The sequence below is a fragment of the Rhinoderma darwinii genome, chromosome 1 (assembly GCF_050947455.1).
Source record: "Rhinoderma darwinii isolate aRhiDar2 chromosome 1, aRhiDar2.hap1, whole genome shotgun sequence".
Classification (NCBI taxonomy): domain Eukaryota; kingdom Metazoa; phylum Chordata; class Amphibia; order Anura; family Rhinodermatidae; genus Rhinoderma; species Rhinoderma darwinii.
This window is the reverse complement of record NC_134687.1, coordinates 450,496,415-450,519,654: the sequence shown is the minus strand read 5'-3', so window position 1 is coordinate 450,519,654 and position 23,240 is coordinate 450,496,415. Positions and strand designations below refer to the sequence as shown.

General features: G+C 44.0%; 1 protein-coding gene across 1 annotated transcript in view; it reads left to right on the top strand.

Annotated features, from left to right (window-relative positions):
- LOC142743395 (solute carrier family 2, facilitated glucose transporter member 11-like) overlaps nucleotides 1–23,240 on the top strand; it is a 63,491-nt gene that overhangs the window by 29,919 nt on the left and 10,332 nt on the right. The window contains exons 7-8 of the mRNA XM_075854141.1: nucleotides 8,175–8,362; nucleotides 10,161–10,271. Of these exons, the coding sequence (XP_075710256.1) occupies nucleotides 8,175–8,362; nucleotides 10,161–10,271 (299 nt within the window). The remainder of the gene's footprint in view (nucleotides 1–8,174; nucleotides 8,363–10,160; nucleotides 10,272–23,240) is intronic.

Genomic DNA, 23,240 nt, shown 5'->3' with positions numbered 1-23,240 from the left:
GAAACTACACCCATTGAGGAAATTATCTAGGGGTATAGTGAGCGTTTTGACCCAACAGGTTTTTTGCATAAATTATTGGAAATAGGCCCTGAAAATGAAAATCGAAATTTTTTCAAAGAAAATGTAGGTTTAGCTAATTTTTTCTCATTTCCACAGGGACTGAAGGAGAAAAAGCACCGTAAAATTTGTAAACCAATCTCTCCCGAGTAAAACAATACCCCACATGTGGTAATAAACGGTTGTTTGGAGACACGGCAGGGCTGAGAAGGGAAAGAGCGCTATTTGGCTTTTGGAGATCACATTGAGCAGGAATGGTTTGCGGCGGCCATGTCACATTTGCAAAGCCCCTGAGGGGAAAAAACAATGAAAACGCCCAAAAAGTGACACCATTTAGGAAACTACACCTCTTGAGGAATTCATCTAGGGGCGTAGTGAGCATTTTGACCCCACAGATGTTTCATAGAATTTATTAGAATTGGGCAGTGAAAATAAAAACAATCCTTTTTCTTCAATAAGACGTAGCTTTAGCGCAAATTTTTTCATTTTCGCAACAAATAAAGGAAAAAAAAGAACCCAACATTTGTAAAGCAATTTCTACCGAGTACGGCAATACCCCATATGTGGTCATAAACTGCTGTTTGGGCACACGGCAGGGCTCAGATGGGAAGGACCGCCATTTGGAGTGCAGATGTTGCTGGATTGGTTTCTGGGCGCCTGTGGGCCCAAAACAGTGGAAACCCCCCAGAAGTGACCCAATTTTGGAAACTGCACCCCTCAATGCATTTACCTAGGGGTGTAGTGAGCATGTTAACCCTGCAGGTGTTTTGTAGAAATTAGTGTGAACTCGATGTTGCAGAGTGAAAATGGGATTTTTTCCACAGATCTGTGGACAATATGTGGTGCCCGGCTTGTGCCACCATAACAAGACAGCTCTCTAATTATTATGCTGGGTTTCCTGGTTTTAGAAACACCCTACATGTGGCCTTAATCTCTTGCCTGGACAGTCGACCAGGCTCAGGAGTGAAAGCGTACCATGTAAGGGCAGATACACACGAATGTTGCGTTTTTGCGCGCGCAAACAACGCAGCGTTTTGCGTGCGCAAAAAACATTTGACAGCTGCGTGTGTCATCCGTGTATGATACGCGGCTGCGTGATTTTCGCGCAGCCGCCATCATAGAGATGAGGCTAGTCAACGCCCGTCACTGTCCAAGGTGCTGAAAGAGCTAACTCTTTCAGCACCCTCGACAGTGAATGCCGAACACAATATCGAAAAACCTGTTAAAAAAAAAGAAAAAGTTTGTACTTACCGAGAACTTCCCGGCCGTTGCCTTGGTGACGCGCCTCTCTTGACATCGGGCCCCACCTCCCTGGATGACGCGCCAGTCCATGTGACCGCTGCAGCCTGTGCTTGGCCTGTGATTGGCTGGAGCTGTCACTTGGACTGAATTGTCATCCCGGGAGGTCAGACTGGAGGAAGAAGCCGGGAGTTTTCGGTAAGTCAGAACTTCGTTTTTTTTTTACAGGTTTATGTATATTGGGATCGGAAGTCACTGTCCATGGTGCTGAAACAGTTTAACTCTTTCAGCACCATGGACAGTGACTGTCTCCTGACTACGCGGACCGGAAAATTTTTTGCCGGCTTCGGCCAAAACGAGTTCGCCCGAACCCGGTGAAGTTTGGTTCGGTTGGCCGGGTTCGCTCATCTCCAAGACACTCCGTTTGGATGCTTGGAAACAGAAAAGCACGTGGTGCTTTTCTGTTTACATTCATCCTTTTGACAGCTGGTGCGCTGTTTCAGTCGGTTCGCACGGAAGTGCTTCCGTGCGACCTGCGTGGTTTTCACGCACCCAATACGCCGAGTTATTGAACCTGTCGCGCTTTTTGCGCAGCGAACAAACGCTGCGCAAAAAGCACGGACTGTCTGTACTGCCCCATAGACTTGTATTGGTCTATGCGTGGCGCGTGAAAACCACGCGGCCCGCACGGACCGTATACACGCTCGTGTGAATCCCCCCTCAAATTGAGGCCTAATTTGGCGATTTACAAAGTATTGGTTCACAACTGCAGAGGCTCAGATGTGAAATAATAAAAATGAGCCCCTGGGAAGTGACCCCATTATGGAAACTGCACCCCTCAAGGCATTTATTAAGGGGTGTAGTGAGCATTTTCACTCCACAGGTCTTTTCCATAAATGAATGCACTGCGGATGGTGCAAATTAAAAATTTATATTTTTCCCTAGATATGCCATTCAGTGGCAAATATGTCGTGCCCAGCTTATGCCACTGGAGACACACACCCCAAAAATTGCTAAAAGGGTTCTCCGGGTATGACGGTGCCATATATGTGGAAGGAAACTGCTGTTTGGGCACGCTGTAGGGTTCAGATGGGAGGAAATGCCATTTGGCTTTTGGAGCGTGGATTTTGCTTGGTAGTAGTTTTGTTTGGAGTCTTACTGGTGTTTCCGTTTATAATGTAGGGCATATGTAAGCCGGGCGGAGTATATAAGGGGCATAGTGAGGTGGTATAATAATGGGGTAAAAAAAAACAATAAAATAATCCATAGATGTGTGTTACGCTGTGAAGCAATCCTTTCTGCACAGGCCGGTTTCACACTGATATATGGCGTCCTTTATTATCCCCCTTTTGATCCACACTCCGCGCCTTTGTAGTTTGGGGAATTTTGCTAGGAAGGGTTGTCCTGGTATAATACGGGCACCGTCGCTTCCAGCGGATATGTTTGGGCCCTCCCTTTCCTGGTTCCCTAATTTTAGGTCCTTGATAAATCGCCTCTTCAAACAGAAGAAATGTTCCCCTCGGGCACAACTGCATATTTTTTTATTTCCTGACTTATTGGAGCCATAACTAATTTTATTTTTCATAGACGTAGCGGTATGAGGGCTGGTTTGTTGCGGGACGAGCTGTAGTTATTATTGGTATCATTTTGGGGTACATGCGACTTTTTGATCACCTTTTATCCTATTTTTTGGGATGCCAGGTAAACAAAAAAACGCAATTCTGGCACAGCTTTTTTCGTTTTTTTTTATACAGCGTTCACCACGCATTATAAACTACATGTTAACTTTATTCTGCGGGTCAGTACAATTCCGGCGATACCTAATTTATAGCACTTTTTTATGTTTTACAACTTTTTGCACAATAAAATTACTTTTGTAAAATGAATGTATTTTTTCTGTCGCCAAGTTGTGAGAACCATAACTTTTAAATTTTTTTGTCGACAGAGGTGTATGAGGGCTTGTTTTTTGCGGGACGAGCTATAGTTTTTATAGGTACCATTTTTGGATACGTGCGACTTTTTGATCACTTTTTATTCTAACATTTGTAGGGCAAGGTGACTAAAAAACAGAAACTCTGGTAACGTTTTTTACGTTTTTTTTTACGCTGTTCACCGCGTGCAATAAATAATATAATATTTTGATACCTCAGGTCGTTACGGTCGCGGCGATACCAAATACATATGGTTTATTATTATTTTTCAATAATAAAGGACTTGATAAGAGTAAAAGGGGGATTGTGTTTTATTTGAGTACTAGAAACTTTTATTGTTTTCAAACTTTTATTATTTGCACTTTTTTTTACACTTTTTTATACTTTTTTTACACTTTTTCTCAAGTCCCACTAGGGGACTTGAAGGTCCAACAGTCAGATTTTTTTTTTTCTAATACATTGCACTACCTATGTAGTGCAATGTATTAGATCTGTCAGTCATTCACTGACAGCAAGCCGATTAGGCTTCGCCTCCCGGCGGGGCCTAAATCGGCTTCCGTAATGGCAGAGCAGGAGACCATTGTGTCTCCTGTTGCCATAACAGCAGTCGCCAGTCCTGATTGCCTGTCAGGGCTGGCGATCTGCTAGTAACCGCTACGATGCAGCAATCGCTTTCGATTGCTGCATCGAAGGGGTTGATGGCAGGGATCGGAGCTAGCTCCGGTTCCTGCCGTTACAGGTGGATGTCAGCTGTACAGTACAGCTGACTTCCACCGCTGATGACGCCGGATCAGCTCCTGACCCGGCGCCATCTTGCCGGCAGCTACGGAAGCTGATCAGGCTCCGCCGCCGGGCGGATCTTGACCGGCTTCGGTGCTAGGCAGACCGGGAGGCCAGTATTAGGCCTGCGGTTGCCATTGCAGCCACCGGAACCCCGGCAATTTAATTACTGGGGTTCCGATGAGCTGCAAACTCCTTAAGTGCAGCGATCTCGTTTGAGCGCTGCACTTAAGGGGTTAATGGCGGGGATCGAAGCTAATTTCGGTCCCCGCCGTTACAGCCGGATGTCAGCTGTAAGATACAGCTGAGATCCGGTGATGATGGCACCGGCTCAGCTTCTGAGCCGGTCCCAAACATTCGGCGTACATGTACGGCAAGATGCGGGAAGTCAATGCTTTCCATGACGTACATGTACGGCAAATGTCGGGAAGGGGTTAAAAGATAAAGCAAAGAAGAATCATAAAAACATCATAACAAATCTGTACGATTGTTAGGTACATGCACTTAAATTTAAAACCATACCTATAGCAACATGGTAGAGACACACATTCCAACGTAGAGCTAGAAGAGAGAGCTAATTTTTAATTCTCGATTAAGGCCTTTTGGCTCCAAACAATCCAGCTCATAGATCCAGGGAGACATTGTGTCAATATTTATCAAAATGTTGTGGAATGGGTAAATCCAACTTTTTTTTGACGTATAGTATATTTATGTTGGTTAAGCCTATTCCTGCATTCTTGGGTGGTTTCCCCTACATAAAGTAACCCACAAGGGCAATGTAGAAGGTAGATGACAAAATCAGATCTACATGTAAAGTATTGTTTTATTGTGCCAGTACGGGGGTGTACAAAACTATTCCCCTTCTGCGTGCTGTTGCAATTGCAGCAGCCCAGACAGGGAAAGCATCCTGTCTTACCATCTCCAGAAGTTTTCCGGCTCAAGGAATCAATCTTGACCAAACGACCTTTTACATTTTTCGATTTTCTAAATGACATTAGGGGAGGAGAATTGAACTCCAGGATATCAGGAAATGTTTGTGGAAGAATAGATCAATTTTTCTTAACAATATTACCCAACCCTTTGCTAACATTGGAAGTAGAAACAAATGGAATCCTAGGTTTTTTTTCCTTTTTATTCTTTCCACATAAAACATAATTTCTATAATGCTTAATTACTTCTTCTCTATGGCGATTCACCAAATTACTGGGGTAACCCCTCACTAGAAATCGATTACACATCTCATCCAGGTGAGCATCAACAATATCATCCTCCGCAACAATATGCCTAACTCTCAGCAGCTGGCTAAGTGGTAGGGACTCAATCATAATCCTGGGGTGTTTACTCTCATACCTCAGGGTACCGTTCCTGTCTGTCGGTTTGACATATAAATCCGTCATAAGACGACCATTTTGTATCTACACTTTTGTGTCCAGGAATTGAAGACTCTCACTTGAATAAACAGATGTAAATTGTAATTCTGAATGAGTCCCATAACTCAGCCAATCATTAAGCCAATCAACTCAGCCAATCAACTCAGACAATCAATAACTCAGCCAATCATTAAGACATTTTTCTGTCCCTGTCCACGCGAAGAATATATCATCAATGTATCTCATCCAAGACCTCACATATTGGAAGGGGTTGGATGAGTATACATAATCCTGTTCAAAGAGTTGCATAAAAATGTTGGCGTATGTAGGGGCCACATTTGTCCCCATCGCAGTGCCCCTACGTTGTATATAATATTGATCCAGGAACATAAAATAGTTCCCATGGAGCACTAGTTCAAGTAATGAAAGATGAAAATTATTACTATCTTCATCAAGAGCAGAGTCGGCCAGTACACGTTTCACAGAATCTATTCTCTTGTCGTGGTCTATACTCGTATACAGACTCACAACATCAAAAGAGAAAAGTAAAGAATCACCCTGAGCATCCAATGCTTCTAGTCTTAGGATGAAATCAGTTGTGTCCCTCACATACTATTGAGCCCCCACTGCAAATTTCCTAAGGGTTTTGTCCAAAAAGGTGGCTATAGGGGTAAACACCGAGCTCACCCCTGAGACAATTGGTCGACCTGGTTGATCCATCATATTCTTATGCAGCTTCGGTAAGGTATACAGTATAGATGTAATTGGGCAGATAGAGATTAGAAAGTCATGCAGTTTAATATCAATTATGTCCATAGCCAAAGCATCATCAACTAACAATTTAATTCTACATATAATGTTACATTTCGGATCGGAGTAAACTCTCTCATATACATTGGTATCATTCAGTTGGCCCACAATTTCAGCAATTAATTGAATTTAAAAAAATGCAACTTATAAAAAAAATAAAAAATATTATACTTGCACAGGAGTCTGGGTTTCTTCCTCCCTCCAGCGCGGCCTCCTGGGATGATGTTTCATCCCATGTGACTGCTAGCAGGCCAGCTAAATGCTGCAGTTTCCACAGAGGACATTCCGGGTGAGAAACTGAACCACAGTTTGGTGTGGTTTTTCAGCCGGAATTCCCTGCAGTGCACAGGGCGGATACACTGCGTGCTTTTACGCAGCGTATCCACCCAGTGTGAACTCAGCCTAACCGTTAAGTTCCTCCTCCCCCTAGAAAAATTTATAATGAATCCCTTCTACCACACATAGCAGTCACAGCCAAGTCCCACCATCCCCCACATATAGCATTTGACACAAATTCCCCTCCCCCACATAAACCATTTACAGTCTGCCACCCTCCCCACAAAAACGTTTTACACAAAATCCCCTCTCCCACATATAGCATTTACAGTTAGGTCCCTCTCCCCACAAAAACATTTTACACAAAATCCCCTCCCCACATACAGCATTTACAGTTAGGTCCTCCTCCTCCACAAAAACGTTTTACACAAAATTCCCTCCCGCACATAAAGCATTCACAGCCAAGTCCCCCCTCCCCACATATAGCATTTACTGTTAAGTTCCCCCTCCCCCACAAAAACGATCTGTAAAGAATCCCCGACACATAACATTACAGCTCCCTCTTACCTGTCCTGGAGGAATCTTCCTCAGCTGTTTCAAGTTGCAGGCAGGAGGAGGGGAGCTGCGTGGCACTGCTCCTCTCCAGCTCTTCCTTCTTCCTCCCTCCCCTGGAGCTGTCTTGTGGGCAGCTCCCTCCACACATGACACGGAGCTTCTGTTTCCTGCTCGTGCAGCATCTTCCTCTCAGGGCCCCGGCGTAAGTTACTTCAGAGTAAAGAACGGCCCGTTACGTTGCAGGTTCCGTTCCTTTCTCCAAGTAACTAACGCTGGGGCCCTCAATGAAATGTTTAAAGTAGCGGACAGGCCCCTTCTTTTCATCCTTGTTGCCAGGCCCCTGACACGAGTCCCAGCAGTACTGCCCTGATGGCGGCCATGTGGACAGTGACGTCAGGGGCTCCTCCAGGAGTGTCGGCAACGCTCTGGCTGAGGATTTCACTCCTATCTACAAGGGGTGGGGTGGGCACTATCTACAAGTGGTGGTGTGGCACTATCTACTAAAGGGGGAGTGTGGCAATATCTACAGGGGGGCTGTGTAGTACTATCTACAAGAGGGGGTAGCACTATTTACTGGGAGGGGCTGTGTGGCACTGTCTACAATGGGGGTATGTGGCACTATCTACAAGAGGAGGCTGTTCATTATGTCACCATATAGTTTAATTAGCCTCAGTTATACAATTTGTTTTAGTCAGGCACACTGACATATTTCATTCTTTTTTTTAAAATGTATTATTATGTTAACTACCTTATATAACTATATTACTTGTAGAATGTACAAATGGTTTTATCCTCGAGTTACATTAAAAAAAAAAATTGATTGGTAGAGAGAGGAAACATAGCGAGGGGGAAGGAGATGTCGGGAAAGAAGTTGGGGGGATGACGCCAAACTGAATATTTGCCCCGGGTCTACTGCGCTATTGATTACATTAAAAAAACTGAAATCTTACGGAATGGAGACAAACAAAAACCATTAGCAACGGAAGCATTACCATTGAAATCAATGGTAATACAAACGGAAATCTATGGTTTCCGTTTGCCTTTCTGTTGATGGGTTCCCCTGACGGAAAGGTCTGAAGGAACCCATCAACGGAACCTAACGCTGATGTGAACAACCTACGAACACTTTTTCTAACACTTTTTTATTTTTCTCAAGCACTGAAACAGTTGTGGGGTGATAGAGATCACCAACCAGTCATTGATGAAATGATGAAAGAGCAAAATACCCAAAAGAAAGGAAAAAGAATGGGTGTCCTGGAGCTATTAAGGGACCCCACTCATCGCTATCAACTCCTTGCTATGATTGGTTTAATCTTCAGTCTTCAACTTAGTGGTGCTAATGCAGTTGAGTATTATTTAGAATTTTCAGAAAAAGAATTAAAGCAACAGTCCGGGCAAAGCGAATACACTGTGTTATACCTAGTGCAGGGTGCATCACGCAGTTTCCAAGAACACGAAAGGGAGATCCCCTCCCCAGTATAACACAGGATTTTCCGGAGTGTTGCTTTAATGTCATGATAATTTTATATATAAAATCATGAAAGGTATTAGAATTACATAATTGTTAGAATTGTTTGATCTAGGATTCAACTGTTCTGATGTGCATTACAGAATAAGGCCCCATGCACACGACCGCAAAATCGCCCGTAATTACGGACTGCAATTACGGTCCGTAATTCATTCAGTTCTATTGGCCGCGGACATCTTTCCATATCGCTACACATAGGTGTCCGTGTCGTAGAACTGTGCCGGGAATTAGGGAGCATGTCCATTTTTTCGTGTTTTACGGGCCGTGCTCCCATACTTTGTATGGGAGCATGGGCCGAAAATGCTGGTGGCCGTCAGCAGTCAGTCATGCCCGCAATCACAGGCCATGATTACGGGCACGGCCATGTGCATGGGGCCTAAATCAAGAAACTGACCTTATTTGAGGGTCCAAAAAGAATGTAATGGATATCAGCAATGTTGTTTCTGGTAGACAGCTGAGAACTTATCTGCAGGGATGTTTAACTAGGATGGAGGCAAATTTTAGTGAAGAAAATGTTTGCCGTCTTATGACAAGAAATTATTGCAAATTCCCCATAAAACATTCACATATTAAGCTGGCAGTACATGAAAAGATTAGACAACAAAACTGCCACATGTGAACATAGACTAAGGGCTTGTCCACACGTAATGGAATTGCTGCGTATTTTCTGTCCGCAATTCGGACGGAAAATATGCAGCGTAATACAGTAGCAGCAAAGTGGGTGCGATTGAACAAATGTCATCTACACGCTGCGGAAAAATTCAGTCCAGAAATTCACCTGCGGTGAGTAATTTTAGTTCCGCAGCATGTCAATTACTGCTGCGGAAAGTGGACTGATTTCCAGCGTTTTTTTGAAGAAATATCACCATCACACAGCCTGGAAAAAAAACGCAGCAAAATCTGCACTATTTTCCGCAGTAACACATGAAAAAACGCCGCAAAATCCGCACTATTTTCCGTAGTAACACATGAAATGGTGCGGATTTTCCACAGCGGATTGTCTGCTAGTTTATGCGGAAATGCTGCAGAAATTTTCTGCAGCAAATCCGCTACGAGTGGATAAGTCCTAAAGGCTCGTCCACACGCTGCGGAATTGCCGCGTTTTTTACGGACGGAATTTTGGAAAAGACTTAACAAATGTCATCCACATGCTGCGTAAAAATTATGAGCAGAAATAGACGTGCGGCCAGAATTGCTGCATTTTTCAGGGGAGATGTCACCATCTCCTAACATTGTGAAAAACACAGCAAAATATGCCGTAAAAAAACGCAGGAAATGGTGTGTTTTTGCTGCAGCGAAATATGTGCATTTTTCAACGGAATTGCTGCAGAAATTTTCTGCAGCAATTCCGTTGTGTGTGGACAAGCCCTTATGGTGCTAATAGTGATTGCAAGAGAAGAAAAATGTAAGCAGCTGAGCTGAGATAATTTTGCAAATGATGTAGAAGGGTTCTATTTTATGGGATGTGTTGGTGCAAAATCTCCAATACAACCATCTCCGATTTGCTGGGTAGTACAAACAGTTGCTATAAGGTATCCATAGTCTAGAGCTCGATATGACTGAATCCTGTTTTCATTGCTGTAAATTTGTGTACTTCTTCCCATGATCCAACAGATTTACTTCTATGCATATGATGTGTTTCATGAGGCCGGCTTCCCCGAGGACCAGATTGCATATGTTTCTTTGGGAATTGGGAGTTTTGAGTTAGTTTCTACGATGATCTGTGTAAGTCCTAACTTCTGCTGTTTGTCTTTGCTGACCTGCCAGTGTATGAACGACTTTGTGGACTGTTTTCTAGAATACATTTTATAGTGTACAGTATGGGTATGTTCACACGATGAGAGGAATTTACGTGTGAAAAGACAGACTGTTAACAGCTGCCTCGTTTCACACGTAAATGCTCCTCCTCGCATTTTGCGAGCCGTCTGAGACGCTCGTAAATCTTGAGCTGTGCTTCATTGAGTTCAATGAAGAACAGCTCAAATTACGTGGCAAAGAAGTCCCCTGCACTTCTTTGCCGAGGCAGTCAATTTACGCATCGTCGTTTGACAGCTGTCAAACGACGACGCGTAAATTACAGGTCGTCTGCACAATACGTTGGCAAACCCATTGAAATGAATGGGCAGATGTTTGCCGACGTATTGTAGCCCTATTTTCAGGCGTAAAACGAGGCATAATACGCCTCGTTTACGCCTGAAAATAGGTCGTGTGAACCCAGCCTAAATCTGTTGGTTTTAACCCCTTAGTGACCAGCCCATTTTAGGCCCTAATGACCAAGCTATTTTATTCGTTTTTCTATAGTCGCATTCAAAGTGCTATAACCTTTTTATTTTTTCGTCTACATAGCTGTATGAGGACTTGTTTTTTGCGGTACATATAATTTTTATATTAACTTTTATTAACCTTTTTGGGGGGATTATAAAAAAAAACTGAAATTCCGCCATTGTTCTATGCGTTTTTAAATTGACGCCGTTCACTGTGCGACGTAAATAACATGTTACCTTTATTCTATGGGTCGGTACGATTACGGCGATACCAAATATGTAGAGGTTTTTTTTATGTTTTACGACTTTTGCACAATAAAAACACTTTTGAACTAAAATTATTTGTTTTTGCATCGTCGCTTTCCAAGAGCTGTAATTTTTTTATTTTTCAATCAATGTAGTGATTTTTTGGGCTTGTTTTCTGCGGGACAAGACGTAGTTTTGAATGGTACTGTTTTGGGGTGCATGGGACTTATTGATTCATTTTTATTATGACTTTTTTGGGGGGCAATGGAAAAAAATTGCAATTTCGCCATGGTTATTTGCGTTTTTTTTTTACGGTGTTCACTTTGCGGTTTAAATTACATATTAACTTTATTAATGGAGTCATTATGGTCGCGGCGATACCACATATGTGTACTTTTTTTTTTTTACGCTTTTATGGAAAAAAATGGTTTTATTTATTTTCTTACTGTACTTTTTATTAATAATCTTTATTTCACTTTGATGACTTATTTTATTAGTCCCACTAGGGGACTTTACTGTGCGATCTTCAGATCGCTGCTATAATGCTCTGGTATACTTCGTATACCAGAGCATTATTGCCTGTCAGTGTAAATCTGACAGGCAATCTGTTAGGACGTGCCTCCGGCGCGTCCTAACAGGCATATGTCCAGGGCAGACCTGGGGGCTTTTATCAGGTCCCCGGCTGCCATGACACCCCATCGGAGACCCGCGATTGCATTCGCGGGCCGCCGATGGGTGACAGGGAGCTCACTCTGTAAACAAAGTTAAATGCCGCGGTCGCTATTGACGGCGGCATTTAACGGGTTAAACGGCCGCGATCTAAGTAAACTTCGATCGCGGGCGTTGGAGCAGGAGCTCAGCTGTCATCAGACAGCAGAGCCCCGGCTCCTGCCTGCACGGGAGACCCGTGCAGGACTTAGACTAGGCTGACGTGAAAAGGCATCAGCCTAGCCTAAAGCCCATTAGTGACCGACGTAAAAATGAGTATTAGTGGCCTTAAGGGGTTAAGAAAAACACCAACTGAGGCCGGATTCACACGAGCGTGTGCGTTTTGCGCATGCAAAAAACGCTGTGTTTTGCGTGCGCAAAAGGCACTTAGCAGCTCCGTGTGTCATCCCCATATGATGTGCGGCTGCGTGATTTTCGTGCAGCCGCCATCATTATGACACTCCGTTTGGATGTTTGTAAACAGAAAAGCAGGTGGTGCTTTTCTGTTTACATCCATTCTTTTACTGCTGTTGCGCGAATCACGAGCGTCCCACGGAAGTGCTTCCGTGTGGTGTGCGTGATTTTCACGCACCCATTTACTTCAATGGGTGCGTGATGCGCGAAATACGCACAAAGAACGGACATGTCGTCAGTTTTACGCAGCGGACTCATGCTGCGTAAAAATCACGGACTGTCTGCACGGCCCCATAGACGGATATAGGTCCGTGCGAGGCGCATGAAAATCACGCGCGTTGCACGGACGTATATCACGTTCATCTGAATAAGCCCTAAGGGTAAATTTACACGTGCTGGTTTCGTGGCATTTGTTTACTGCAATTATCGCAATTTTTAAATTTATTTTTTAACCCCTTCCGGCTCCAGGACGTACTATTAGGTCATTGTAGCTGTATCGTTCGCGCTCCATGACCTAATAGTACGTCACGGGAGTAAAGGCCGTTTCAGCCGTCCTCCCGACACATACAGGAGCTGTGACAGCTGCTGTCTTGTTTAGCAGTTGCGATCGCTGTGTCCCTGCTGATTAACCCCTTAAAAGCCGTGTTCAATAGGGATCGCGTTTTTTTAGGTGACTATGGCAACCGGACACCAAAGAATGCTATCGACGGAAGCCTCGTGGGTCCTGACAAAGTCAGGACCCACTATGCTTGCTGTCAGTGAGTAGCTGACAGCTCTAATACACTGCACTAGGCATGTAGTGAAGTGTATTAGAATAGCGATCAGGGCCTCCTGCCCTCAAGTCCCCTAGAGGGACAAAGTAATAAAGGAAAAAAAAAGGAAAAAAAGATGTGTAAAAATAAGAAAATAAAAGCTTTAATAGTAATAAAAGTAAAAATCCCCCTTTTTCCCTTATCAGTCCTTTATTATTAATAAAAATAGATAAATAAACTATACATAATTGGTATCGCCGCGTCCGTAACGGCCTGAACTACAAAATTATTTTGTTATTTATCTCGCGCGGTGAACGCCGTAAAAGAAAATAATAAACCGTAACACAATCACAATTGTTTGGTCACTTCACCTCCCAAAAAATGGAATAAAAAGAGAACAAAAAGTCGCATGTACCTAAAAATGGTAATGATTGAAACTACAGTTCGTTACGCAAAAAATAAGTCCTCGCACGGCTTTCTTGATGGAAAAATAAAAAAGTTCTGGCTCTTAGAATATGGTAAAACAAAAAGTGAATGATTTTTTACAAAACTTATTTTATTGTGCAAACGCCATAAGACATAAAAAAAACTATAAACATATGGTATCGCCGTAATCGTATCGCCCCGCAGAATAAATGTCATTTATAGCGCACGGTGAACGCTGTAAAAAAATAGAATAAAAATCAATAGTAGAATTGCTGTTTTTTAGTCACCATGCCACCTAAAAATAGAATAAAAACTGATCAAAAAGTCGCATGCACCCCAAGAAAACTACAATGAATTCCTCAAGGGGTCTAGTTTCCAAAATGGGGTCACTTTTGGGGGTTTCCACTGTTTTGGCACCACAAGAACTCTTCAAACCGGACATGGTGCCTAATAAAAAGAAGGGCTCAAAATCCTCTAGGTGCTCCTTTGCTTCGGAGGCCGGTGCTTCAATCCATTACCACACTAGGGCCACATGTGGGATATTTTGTCAAATCTGCAGAATCTGGGCAATAAGTATTAAGTTGCGTTTCTCTGGTAAACCCTTTTGTGTTATAGAAAAAAATGGTATAAAAAGGATTTTCTGACAAAAATAAATATGTAAATTTCACCTCTATTTTGCTCTAAATTCCAGTGAAACCTAAAGAGTTCATAAACTTTCTAAATGCTGTTGTGAATACTTTGAGGGGTCTAGTTTCTAAAATGGGGTGTTTCATAGGGGTGTCTAATATATAGGCCCCTCAAAGCAACTTCAGAACTGAACTGGAACCTAAAAAAAAACTAAAAATGAGGCAATACTTCGCTTCTCCTAATGAGCATTGCCTACTCCGAGATGACCCCAGTTGTAAAGACGGGGTAGGGAGACAGACTGGTGAGCACTAATCTACCCGCCACTCAGTCCCTGCCTACTTGCAACGGCCCGTCCTAGGCGACGGCGTACAACTGGGCGACGGTCCCTACTCTCAGTATGTGCACGACAGACAGACAAGGGTACAAAGAAGCTAAGGGAAAAGGGGCAGATGCCCACGGCAACACCGTGAGCTACAAGAGTAGTGAACGAGCCGAGTAAAACCAGGAGTGCACGAGGTACCAAACGCAGAGCAAGAGAGTAGTCAGCAAAGCCAGGGTCAATATGAAGAATAGGACAAATAGTACAAGCAGCAGCAGAGCCAGGAAACAAGCAGAATCACAGGCAAATGAGAAGCAGGAAATGAAGGTATAAATAGACAGAGGGTGGGAGCTAGCTCCGTCTGGCCAGGCTGTGATAGGCTCTCCCACTCCTCAGCCTCCCAGCCTGAGTGGTAGAAGAAGGAGTCACTCTATCAGACTTAGGAGCAGGTGCAGACTGACTAACTACGGGCGTCGACACAGAAGCTGTGTCTGACAGATCCTTTACAGTACCCCCCCTTTTATGAGGGGCCACTGGACCCTTTCTAGGTGGACCTGGCTTATTGGGGAACTGAAGATGGAACCTCCTGAGCAATACCCCAGCGTGAACATCCCGGGCGGGTACCCAAGTCCTCTCCTCAGGCCCGTATCCTCTCCAATGGACCAGGTACTGGAGGGAGCCTTGGACCATCCAGCTGTCCACAATCTTGGCCACCTCGAATTCTACCCCTTCAGGGGTGAGAACAGGAACCGGAGGTTTCCTCGAGGGAGCCAAGGACGGGGAGCAGCGTTTAAGGAGGGAGGCATGAAACATGTGTATTCGAAAAGACGGGGGTAACTCCAGTCGGAAGGAGACAGGGTTAAGACCTTCAATGACCTTGTACGGCCCTATATACCGGGGAGCAAATTTTTTGGACGGGACTTTAACCGCTTCCCGACCGCCCACTGTATATTCACGTCGGCACTTGCTGGGCTCTGTGCAGTGCCGACGTGAATTCACGGTGGGTGTTAAAAGCACGATCCGGGTGTCTCAGAGTAGCGCTGACACCCGGATCGCGCTGTTATCACCTACCTCTGTTCCCGGAGATATGATCGGGACCTGATTAGTTCAGGTCCCGGTCATGTGATCGCAGGGAAAGTGTGTTGTAGCAACGAACTGGAAAGTTTGTTGCTATAACAAACTGGAAAGTTTGTTGCTACAACAAACTTTCCCGGGGACCGATTGCTGGTGCTCCAGTCGGTTATAAGGCAGAACCGGGGGCCATATAACGGCCCCCGGGTCTGCCATGCACAGCAGCCTATGAGAACCAGCCGGATGCTGGTTCTCATAAGCTTCCTGTCAGTGTGACTCTCAGCGTCACACTGACAGTTTATAATACGTTACACTACCTAGGTAGTGTAATGTATTATAGCAGCGATCAGTGCTGCCAGGCTTCAAGTAAAACAAGTAAAAAGTAAAAAATAAAGTAATAAAAAAGTTTTATAAAAGTGTAAAAACAAGTTATAAAAGTTACAAAAAGAAATAATGCTTTTTTTCCTATAATAAGTCTTTTATTATAGGAAAAAAATGAAAATGTTAAAAAAAGTACACATATTTGGTATCGCCGCGTTCGTAACGACCCAACCTATAAAACTATAATATTATTTTTCCCGCACGGTGAACACCGCAAAAAAAATAATTAAAAAACAATGTCGGAATCACTTTTTTTTGGTCATCCACCCTCCAAAAATATAGAATAAAAAGTGATCAAAAAGTCGCATGTACCCAAAAATAGTACCAATAAAAACTACAACCCGTCCCGCAAAAAACAAGCCCTTACACCGCTTTTTTGACGGAAAAATATAAAATTATGGCTCTCAGAATATGGTGACACAGAAAATAAATAATTTTATCAAAGTGATTTTATTGCGCAATCGCCACAAAACATAAAAAACCTATATACATCTGGTATCGCCGTAATCATACCGACCCGCAGAATAAAGTACAATGTCATTTATACCGCACGGTGAATACTGTAAAAAAAAAAATACAAAAAACATTGTCAGAATTTATGTTTCTTTGTCACTTTGCTTCCAAAAAAATCTAATAAAAAGTGATAAAAAAAAATCACATGTACCCTAAAATGATACTAATGAAAAGTACAGATTGTCCCGCAACAAATAAGCCCTCACACAGCTCCGTTGGAGAAAAAATAAAAAAGTTCTGGCTCTCAGAATATGGCGATGCAAAAAATGTGCAGAGTGTTCCAAAAGCGGATAGGATCAGGCGCCATTTATCAGTGTGACACCGGCCACATATCTGCGAATTATTATTTATGTACCCCATTATTATACCCTCTTATTATGCCCTGATGTACCCCGCACAGCTTACATATACCCCCACATCATAACTGAAATACGAGCAAAACCCCAAACAGAACAGTTACCAAGCAAAATCTGCGCTCCAAAAGCCAAATGGTGTTCCCTCCCTTCTGAGCCCCACAGCGTGCCAAAACACCAGCTTACGTCCACATATATGACATTTTATATCCGGAAGAACCCGCTCAACATTGTATGAGGTATTTGTCTTCAGTGGCACAAACTGGGCACAATATATTGTGCATTAAAATGGCATATCAGTGGAAAATTTTAATTTTCACTTTGCACCATCCGCTGCGCATTAACGCCTTGGCCCACCACGACTTAATAGAATGTCGTGGTGCGAGGGGTTATATATGGAGCGGGCTCACGCGCTGCGCCCGCTCCATATTCTGCAGCTGTCAGCTGTGTATTACAGCTGACACCCGGGACTAACGGACAGGAACAGCGATCGCGCTGTTACAGGAGCCTGTAAAATGACATTATACTGCAATACATTAGTATTGCAGTGTATTGTACCAGCGACCTAATGATCGCTCATTCCAGTCCCCTAAAGGGACTTTTGGGAGGTTTCCACTGTTTTGGTACCTCAGGGGCTTTGCATATGCGACATGACACCCGAAAACCAGTCCAGCTAAATTTGAGCTCCAAAAGCCAAATATTGTTCCTTCCCTCCTGAGTCCTGCCGTGGGTCCAAACAGCAGTTTATTACCACATATGGCGTATTGCTGTAATCAGGACAAATTGCTTTACAAATTTTGGGGTAATTTTTCTCCTTTTATTCATTGTAAAAATTAAACATTTCTATGTTTTTTCAGAAAAAAGTAGATTTTCATTTTCACGGCCTAATTCCACTAAATTCAGCAAAAAAACTGTGGGGTCAAAATGCTAACTATACCCCTAGAACAATTCCTTGAGGGGTGTAGTCTTCAAAATGGTGTCAGTTTTGGGGGGTTTCCACTGTCTTGCTCCCTCCGGGGCGTTGCAAACGCGACATGGCACTGAAAACCAATCGAGCAAAATCTGCGCTTCAAAATCCAAATGGCGCTCCTTACCTTCTGAGCTCTGCTGTGGGTCCAAACAGCAGTTTAGTACCACATATGGGGTATTGGCGTAATCGGGAGAAGTAGCTTTACAAGTTCTGGGGTGCTTTTTAATCTTTATTCCTTGCAAATATTATTTTTTTTAAATATTTTTTCAGAAAAAAAGTAGATTTTCACTTTCACAGACAAACTCCAATAAATATAGCAGAAGACCTGTGGGGTCAAGATGCTAACTGTACCCCTAGATAAATTCCTTGAGGTGTGTAGTTTCCAAAACCGTCACACTTTTGGGGGATTTCCACTGTTTTGGTACCACAAGACCTCTTCAAACCTGACATGGTGCCTAAAATATATTCTAAAAAAAGGAGGCCCCAAAATCCACTAGGTGCTACTTTGCTTCTGAGGCCTGTGTTTCAGTCGATTATCACACTAGAGCCACGTGTGGGATATTTCTAAAAACTGCAGAATCTGGGCAATAAATATTGAGTTGCATTTCTCGGGTAAAACCTTCTGTGTTACAGAATTTTTTTTATTACAAATTAATTTCAGCAAAAAAAATAAAATTTGTAAATTTCACCTCTACTTTGCTTTAATTCCTGTGAAGCGCCTAATGGGTTAAGAAACTTTCTGAATGCTATTTTTAATACTTTGAGGGGTGCAGTTTTTAATATGGGGTGATTTATGGGGTCTATCTAGTACATAAGGCCCTCAAAGCCACTTCAGAACTGAACTGGTCCCTGTAAAAATAGCCTTTTGAAATTTTCTTGAAAATGTGAGAAATTGCTGCTAAAGTTCTAAACGTTGTAACGTCCTAGAAAAATAAAATAATGTTCAAAAAACTATGCAAATATAAAGTAGACATATGGAATATGTAAAATAGTAACTATTTTGTGTGGTATTACTATCTGTTTTACAAGCAGATACATTTAAAATGAGAAAAATCATAATTTTTGCAAATTTTCTCAAAATTTTGGTATTTTTCACAAATAAGCAATGAATTTATTGACCAAATTTTTCCACTAACATGAAGTACAATATGTCACGAGAAAACAATCTCAGAATCGCTTGGATAGGCAAAAGCATTCCAGAGTTATTAACACATAAATTGACACATGTCAGATTTGAGAAAATGGGGCTGGTCATGAAGGTCAAAATGAGCTCAGTCTTGAAAGGGTTAAGGCGCAAATTTTTACAAGACAGCCACACCAGATCCCCGACCACAAACAAGGGGTTAGCAGAACGTCTTCTATCTGCCTGAGTCTTCTGTATGCTCTGGGACGCCTCTAGGTTCTTCTGAACCTGGGCCCAGACTGTGCACAGTTCCCGATGAACGACATTTACCTCGGGATTGCTGGAACCACCAGGTGAAACGGAGGAGAACCGTGGATTAAACCCAAAATTACAGAAAAAGGGTTACTGACCCGGTTATTAAGGGAATATTCAGCGAGGTAAATGAAGGAGACCCAATCATATAGACAGTCAGAGATAAAACACCTTAAATATTGTTCTAGAGACTGATTAGTCCTCTCAGTTTGGCCATTAGTTTCAGGATGGAAGGCCGAGGAGAAGGACAGATCAATCTCCAACTTCTTACAGAAGGCTCTCCAAAACAATGAAACAAATTGTACCCCTCTGTCAGAAACAATATTGACAGGAACCCCATGGAGACGCAGGATGTGTTTGACAAACAAGGTAGCTAACGTCTTAGCATTGGGTAGTTTCTTGAGGGGCACAAAGTGGCACATCTTACTGAAGCGGTCTAGTACAACCCACACCACCGACTTGCCTTGAGATGGAGGCAGATCGGTGATAAAATCCATGGAGATATGGGTCCAAGGTCTCTGGGGAATGGGCAAAGAACATGGGCTTACTATGGATGGCCAGATAGTGCAGAGTCATAATTCTCCTTGAGTACCCTTAGCCGGAATTGCAGGGGAACAAACAGCTTGTTCTCAGGAAGGTTCCCGGGAGCTGAACCTTGATCAGCCGCAATTTCGGAGACTAAGTCAGAATCAACAGAGGAAATGATTATACCTGCGGGCAATACACAAGCAGGATCTTCCTCCGAAGGAGGGCTGGCCATGAAGCTATGCGACAGTGCATCAGCTTTAATATTTTTAGACCCAGCCCTATAGGTGACCAAAAAGTTGAATCTAGTAAAAAATAACGCCCATCGAGCTTGTCTCGGGTTTAGCCTCCGGGCAGATTCTAGGAAAACCAGATTCTTGTGGTCGGTTAGGACCGTTACCTGGTGACGGGGTAGGGAAACAGACAAGTGAGCCCTAATCTACCCGCCACTCAGTCCCTGCCTAATTGCAACGACCCGCCCTAGGCGACGGGGTACAACTGGGCGACGGTCCCTACGCTCAATAAGTGCACGACAGACAAACAGACAAGGGAACACAGAAGCTAAGGGAAAAGGGGCAATTGCCCACGGCAACACCGTGAGCAACAAGAGTAGTGAACGAGCCGAGTCAAACCAGGAGTGTACGAGGTACCAAACGCAGAGCAGGAGAGTAGTGAACAAGCCGAGTCAAACCAGGAGTGTACGAGGTACCAAACGCAGAGCAGGAGAGTAGTCAGTAAGCCAGGGTCAATATGAAGCAAGGACAAATAGTTCAAGAAGCTGCAGCAGGGCCAGGAAACCAACAGAGAAGAATCACAAGCAAGGAGGAACAGGAAAGGCAGGTATAAATAGACAGAGGGCGGGAGCTAGCTCCGTCTGGCCAGGCTGTGATAGGCTCTCCCACTCCTAAGCCTGCCATCCTGGGTGGTGGAAGATGGAGTCAGTCTCACAGACATAGAAGCAGGTGCAGACTGATTACATATGGGCGTCGACACAGAAGTTGTGTCTGGCAGATCCTTTACACTGTGTCTCCCCAACAACGTAGAGAGTTCCGCAGGAAGTATGGTCTCTGCTTCTACTGTGGGGATGACAAGCATCAAGTAAACAACTGTCCTAGGCGTAAGAATAAGCAGCCGGAAAACTTCCGCGCCTAAGTGATCATCGAGGAGGTCACTTGTGCGTACAGGTATTTCCCGTAAATATGAAACCTAATAAAATCTTGCTTCCCTTTCAGGTCTCTTTTGGTGATAGGTCTGCTGCCGGCAGTGCCTTCGTGGATTCAGGGTCTTCTGCTAATATTACGTCTGTGGAATTTGCTATGTCTCTAGCTATGCCATTGATTGATTTGCCTAAACCTGTCCCAGTAGTGGGTATCGACGCCACTCCTCTTGCTAATGGTTATTTTACGCAGCATACCCCTGTTTTTGAACTCCTTGTTGGCTCCATGCATTTGGAGCAGTGCTCTGTACTGGTGATGCAGGGATTATCGTCCGATTTGGTTTTAGGCCTTCCCTGGTTGCAGAGGCATAATCCCACGTTTAACTGGAATACTGGGGATCTTACCAAATGGGGTAATGAATGCATGACGTCATGTTTTTCTGTTAATTCTATTTCTCTCCCTGAGGAGGTGAACACTCTACCTGAGTTTGTTCAGGACTTCGCTGATGTTTTTTCTAAAAAGGCCTCCGAAGTGTTACCTCCTCATAGAGAATACGATTGCGCAATCGATTTGGTACCAGGAGCTAAGCTCCCTAAGGGTAGGATATTTCATCTCTCTTGTCCCAAACGTGAAGCCATGAGAGAGTATATCCAGAAATGCCTGGCCAAGGGTTACATTCGCCCCTCTACTTCTTCGGTAGGTACTGGCTTCTTCTTCGTAGGGAAGAAGGATGGTGGTCTTAGGCCGTGCATTGACTACCGAAACTTGAATAAGGTCACTGTAAGGAACCAGTATCCCCTTCCTTTGATTCCTGATCTCTTCAATCAGGTTCACGGGGCCCAATGGTTCTCTAAGTTTGATCTACGGGGGGCTTGTAACCTTATCCGCATCAAAGAGGGGGATGAGTGGAAGACGGCGTTTAACACGCCCGAAGGTCATTTCGAATACCTCGTCATGCCCTTTGGGTTGTGTAATGCTCCCACGGTCTTCCAGAATTTCATAAATGAGATTTTAAGAGATTACCTGGGGGTATTTCTTGTAGTGTACCTTGATGACATACTTGTGTTTTCCAAGGACTGGTCCTCCCACATTGAGCATGTCAGGAAGGTGCTCCAGGCCCTTCGGGAAAACAAACTGTTTGCTATAACCGAAAAATGTGTATTTGGGGTGCAGGAGATACCATTTTTGGGTCAAATCCTCACTCCTCATGAATTCCGCATGGACCCCGCCAAGGTGCAGGCTGTGGCTGAATGGGTCCAACCTGCCTCCCTGAAGGCGTTACAGTGCTTCCTGGGGTTCGCTAATAATTACAGGAGATTTATTGCTAACTTCACGGTCATTGCTAAGCCTCTTACGGATCTTACTTGCAAAGGTGCTGATCTCCTCTACTGGCCTCCAGTGGCGGTCCAGGCTTTTGAGGTCCTTAAGAAGTGCTTTATCTCGGCCCCTGTGCTGATTCAGTCTAACCAAATGGAGCCATTCATCGTGGAGGTTGACGCCTCCAAGGTGGGAGTGGGGGCTGTCTTGTCCCAGGGTACCAGGTCCCTCACCCATCTCCGTCCCTGTGCCTACTTCTCCAGGAAGTTTTCGCCCACTGAGAGTAACTATGATATTGGCAACCGCGAACTCTTAGCCATTAAATGGGCATTTGAAGAGTGGCGCCACTTCCTCGAGGGGGCTAGGCACCAGGTAACGGTCCTTACCGACCACAAGAATTTGGTTTTCCTAGAATCTGCCCGGAGGCTAAACCCGAGACAAGCTCGATGGGCGTTATTTTTTACTAGATTCAACTTTTGGCCACCTATAGGGCTGGGTCTAAAAATATTAAGGCTGATGTACTGTCGCGTAGCTTCATGGCCAGCCCTCCTTCGGAGGAAGATCCTGCTTGTGTTTTGCCTCCAGGTATAATCATTTCCTCTGTTGATTCCGACTTAGTCTCCGAAATTGCGGCTGATCAAGGTTCTGCTCCCGGGAACCTTCCTGAGAACAAGCTGTTTGTTCCCCTGCAATTCCGGCTAAGGTTACTCAGGGAAAATCATGACTCTGCACTATCTGGCCATCCAGGCATCCTGGGTACCAAGCATCTCATTGCCATAAACTATTGGTGGCCTGGGTTGCTTAAAGATGTTAAGGCCTACGTCGCCGCTTGTGAAATTTGTGCTAGGTCCAAGACTCCCAGGTCCCGACCAGTGGGCTTACTATGTTCTTTGCCCATTCCCCAGAGACCTTGGACCCATATCTCCATGGATTTTATCACCGATTTGCCGCCATCTCAAGGCAAGTCGGTGGTGTGGGTTGTAGTAGACCGTTTCAGTAAGATGTGCCACTTTGTGCCCCTCAAAAACTACCCAATGCTAAGACGTTAGCTACCTTGTTTGTCAAACACATCCTGCGTCTCCATGGGGTTCCTGTCAATATTGTTTCTGACAGAGGGGTACAATTTGTTTCATTGTTTTGGAGAGCCTTCTGTAAAAAGTTGGAGATTGATCTGTCCTTCTCCTCGGCCTTCCATCCTGAAACTAATGGCCAAACT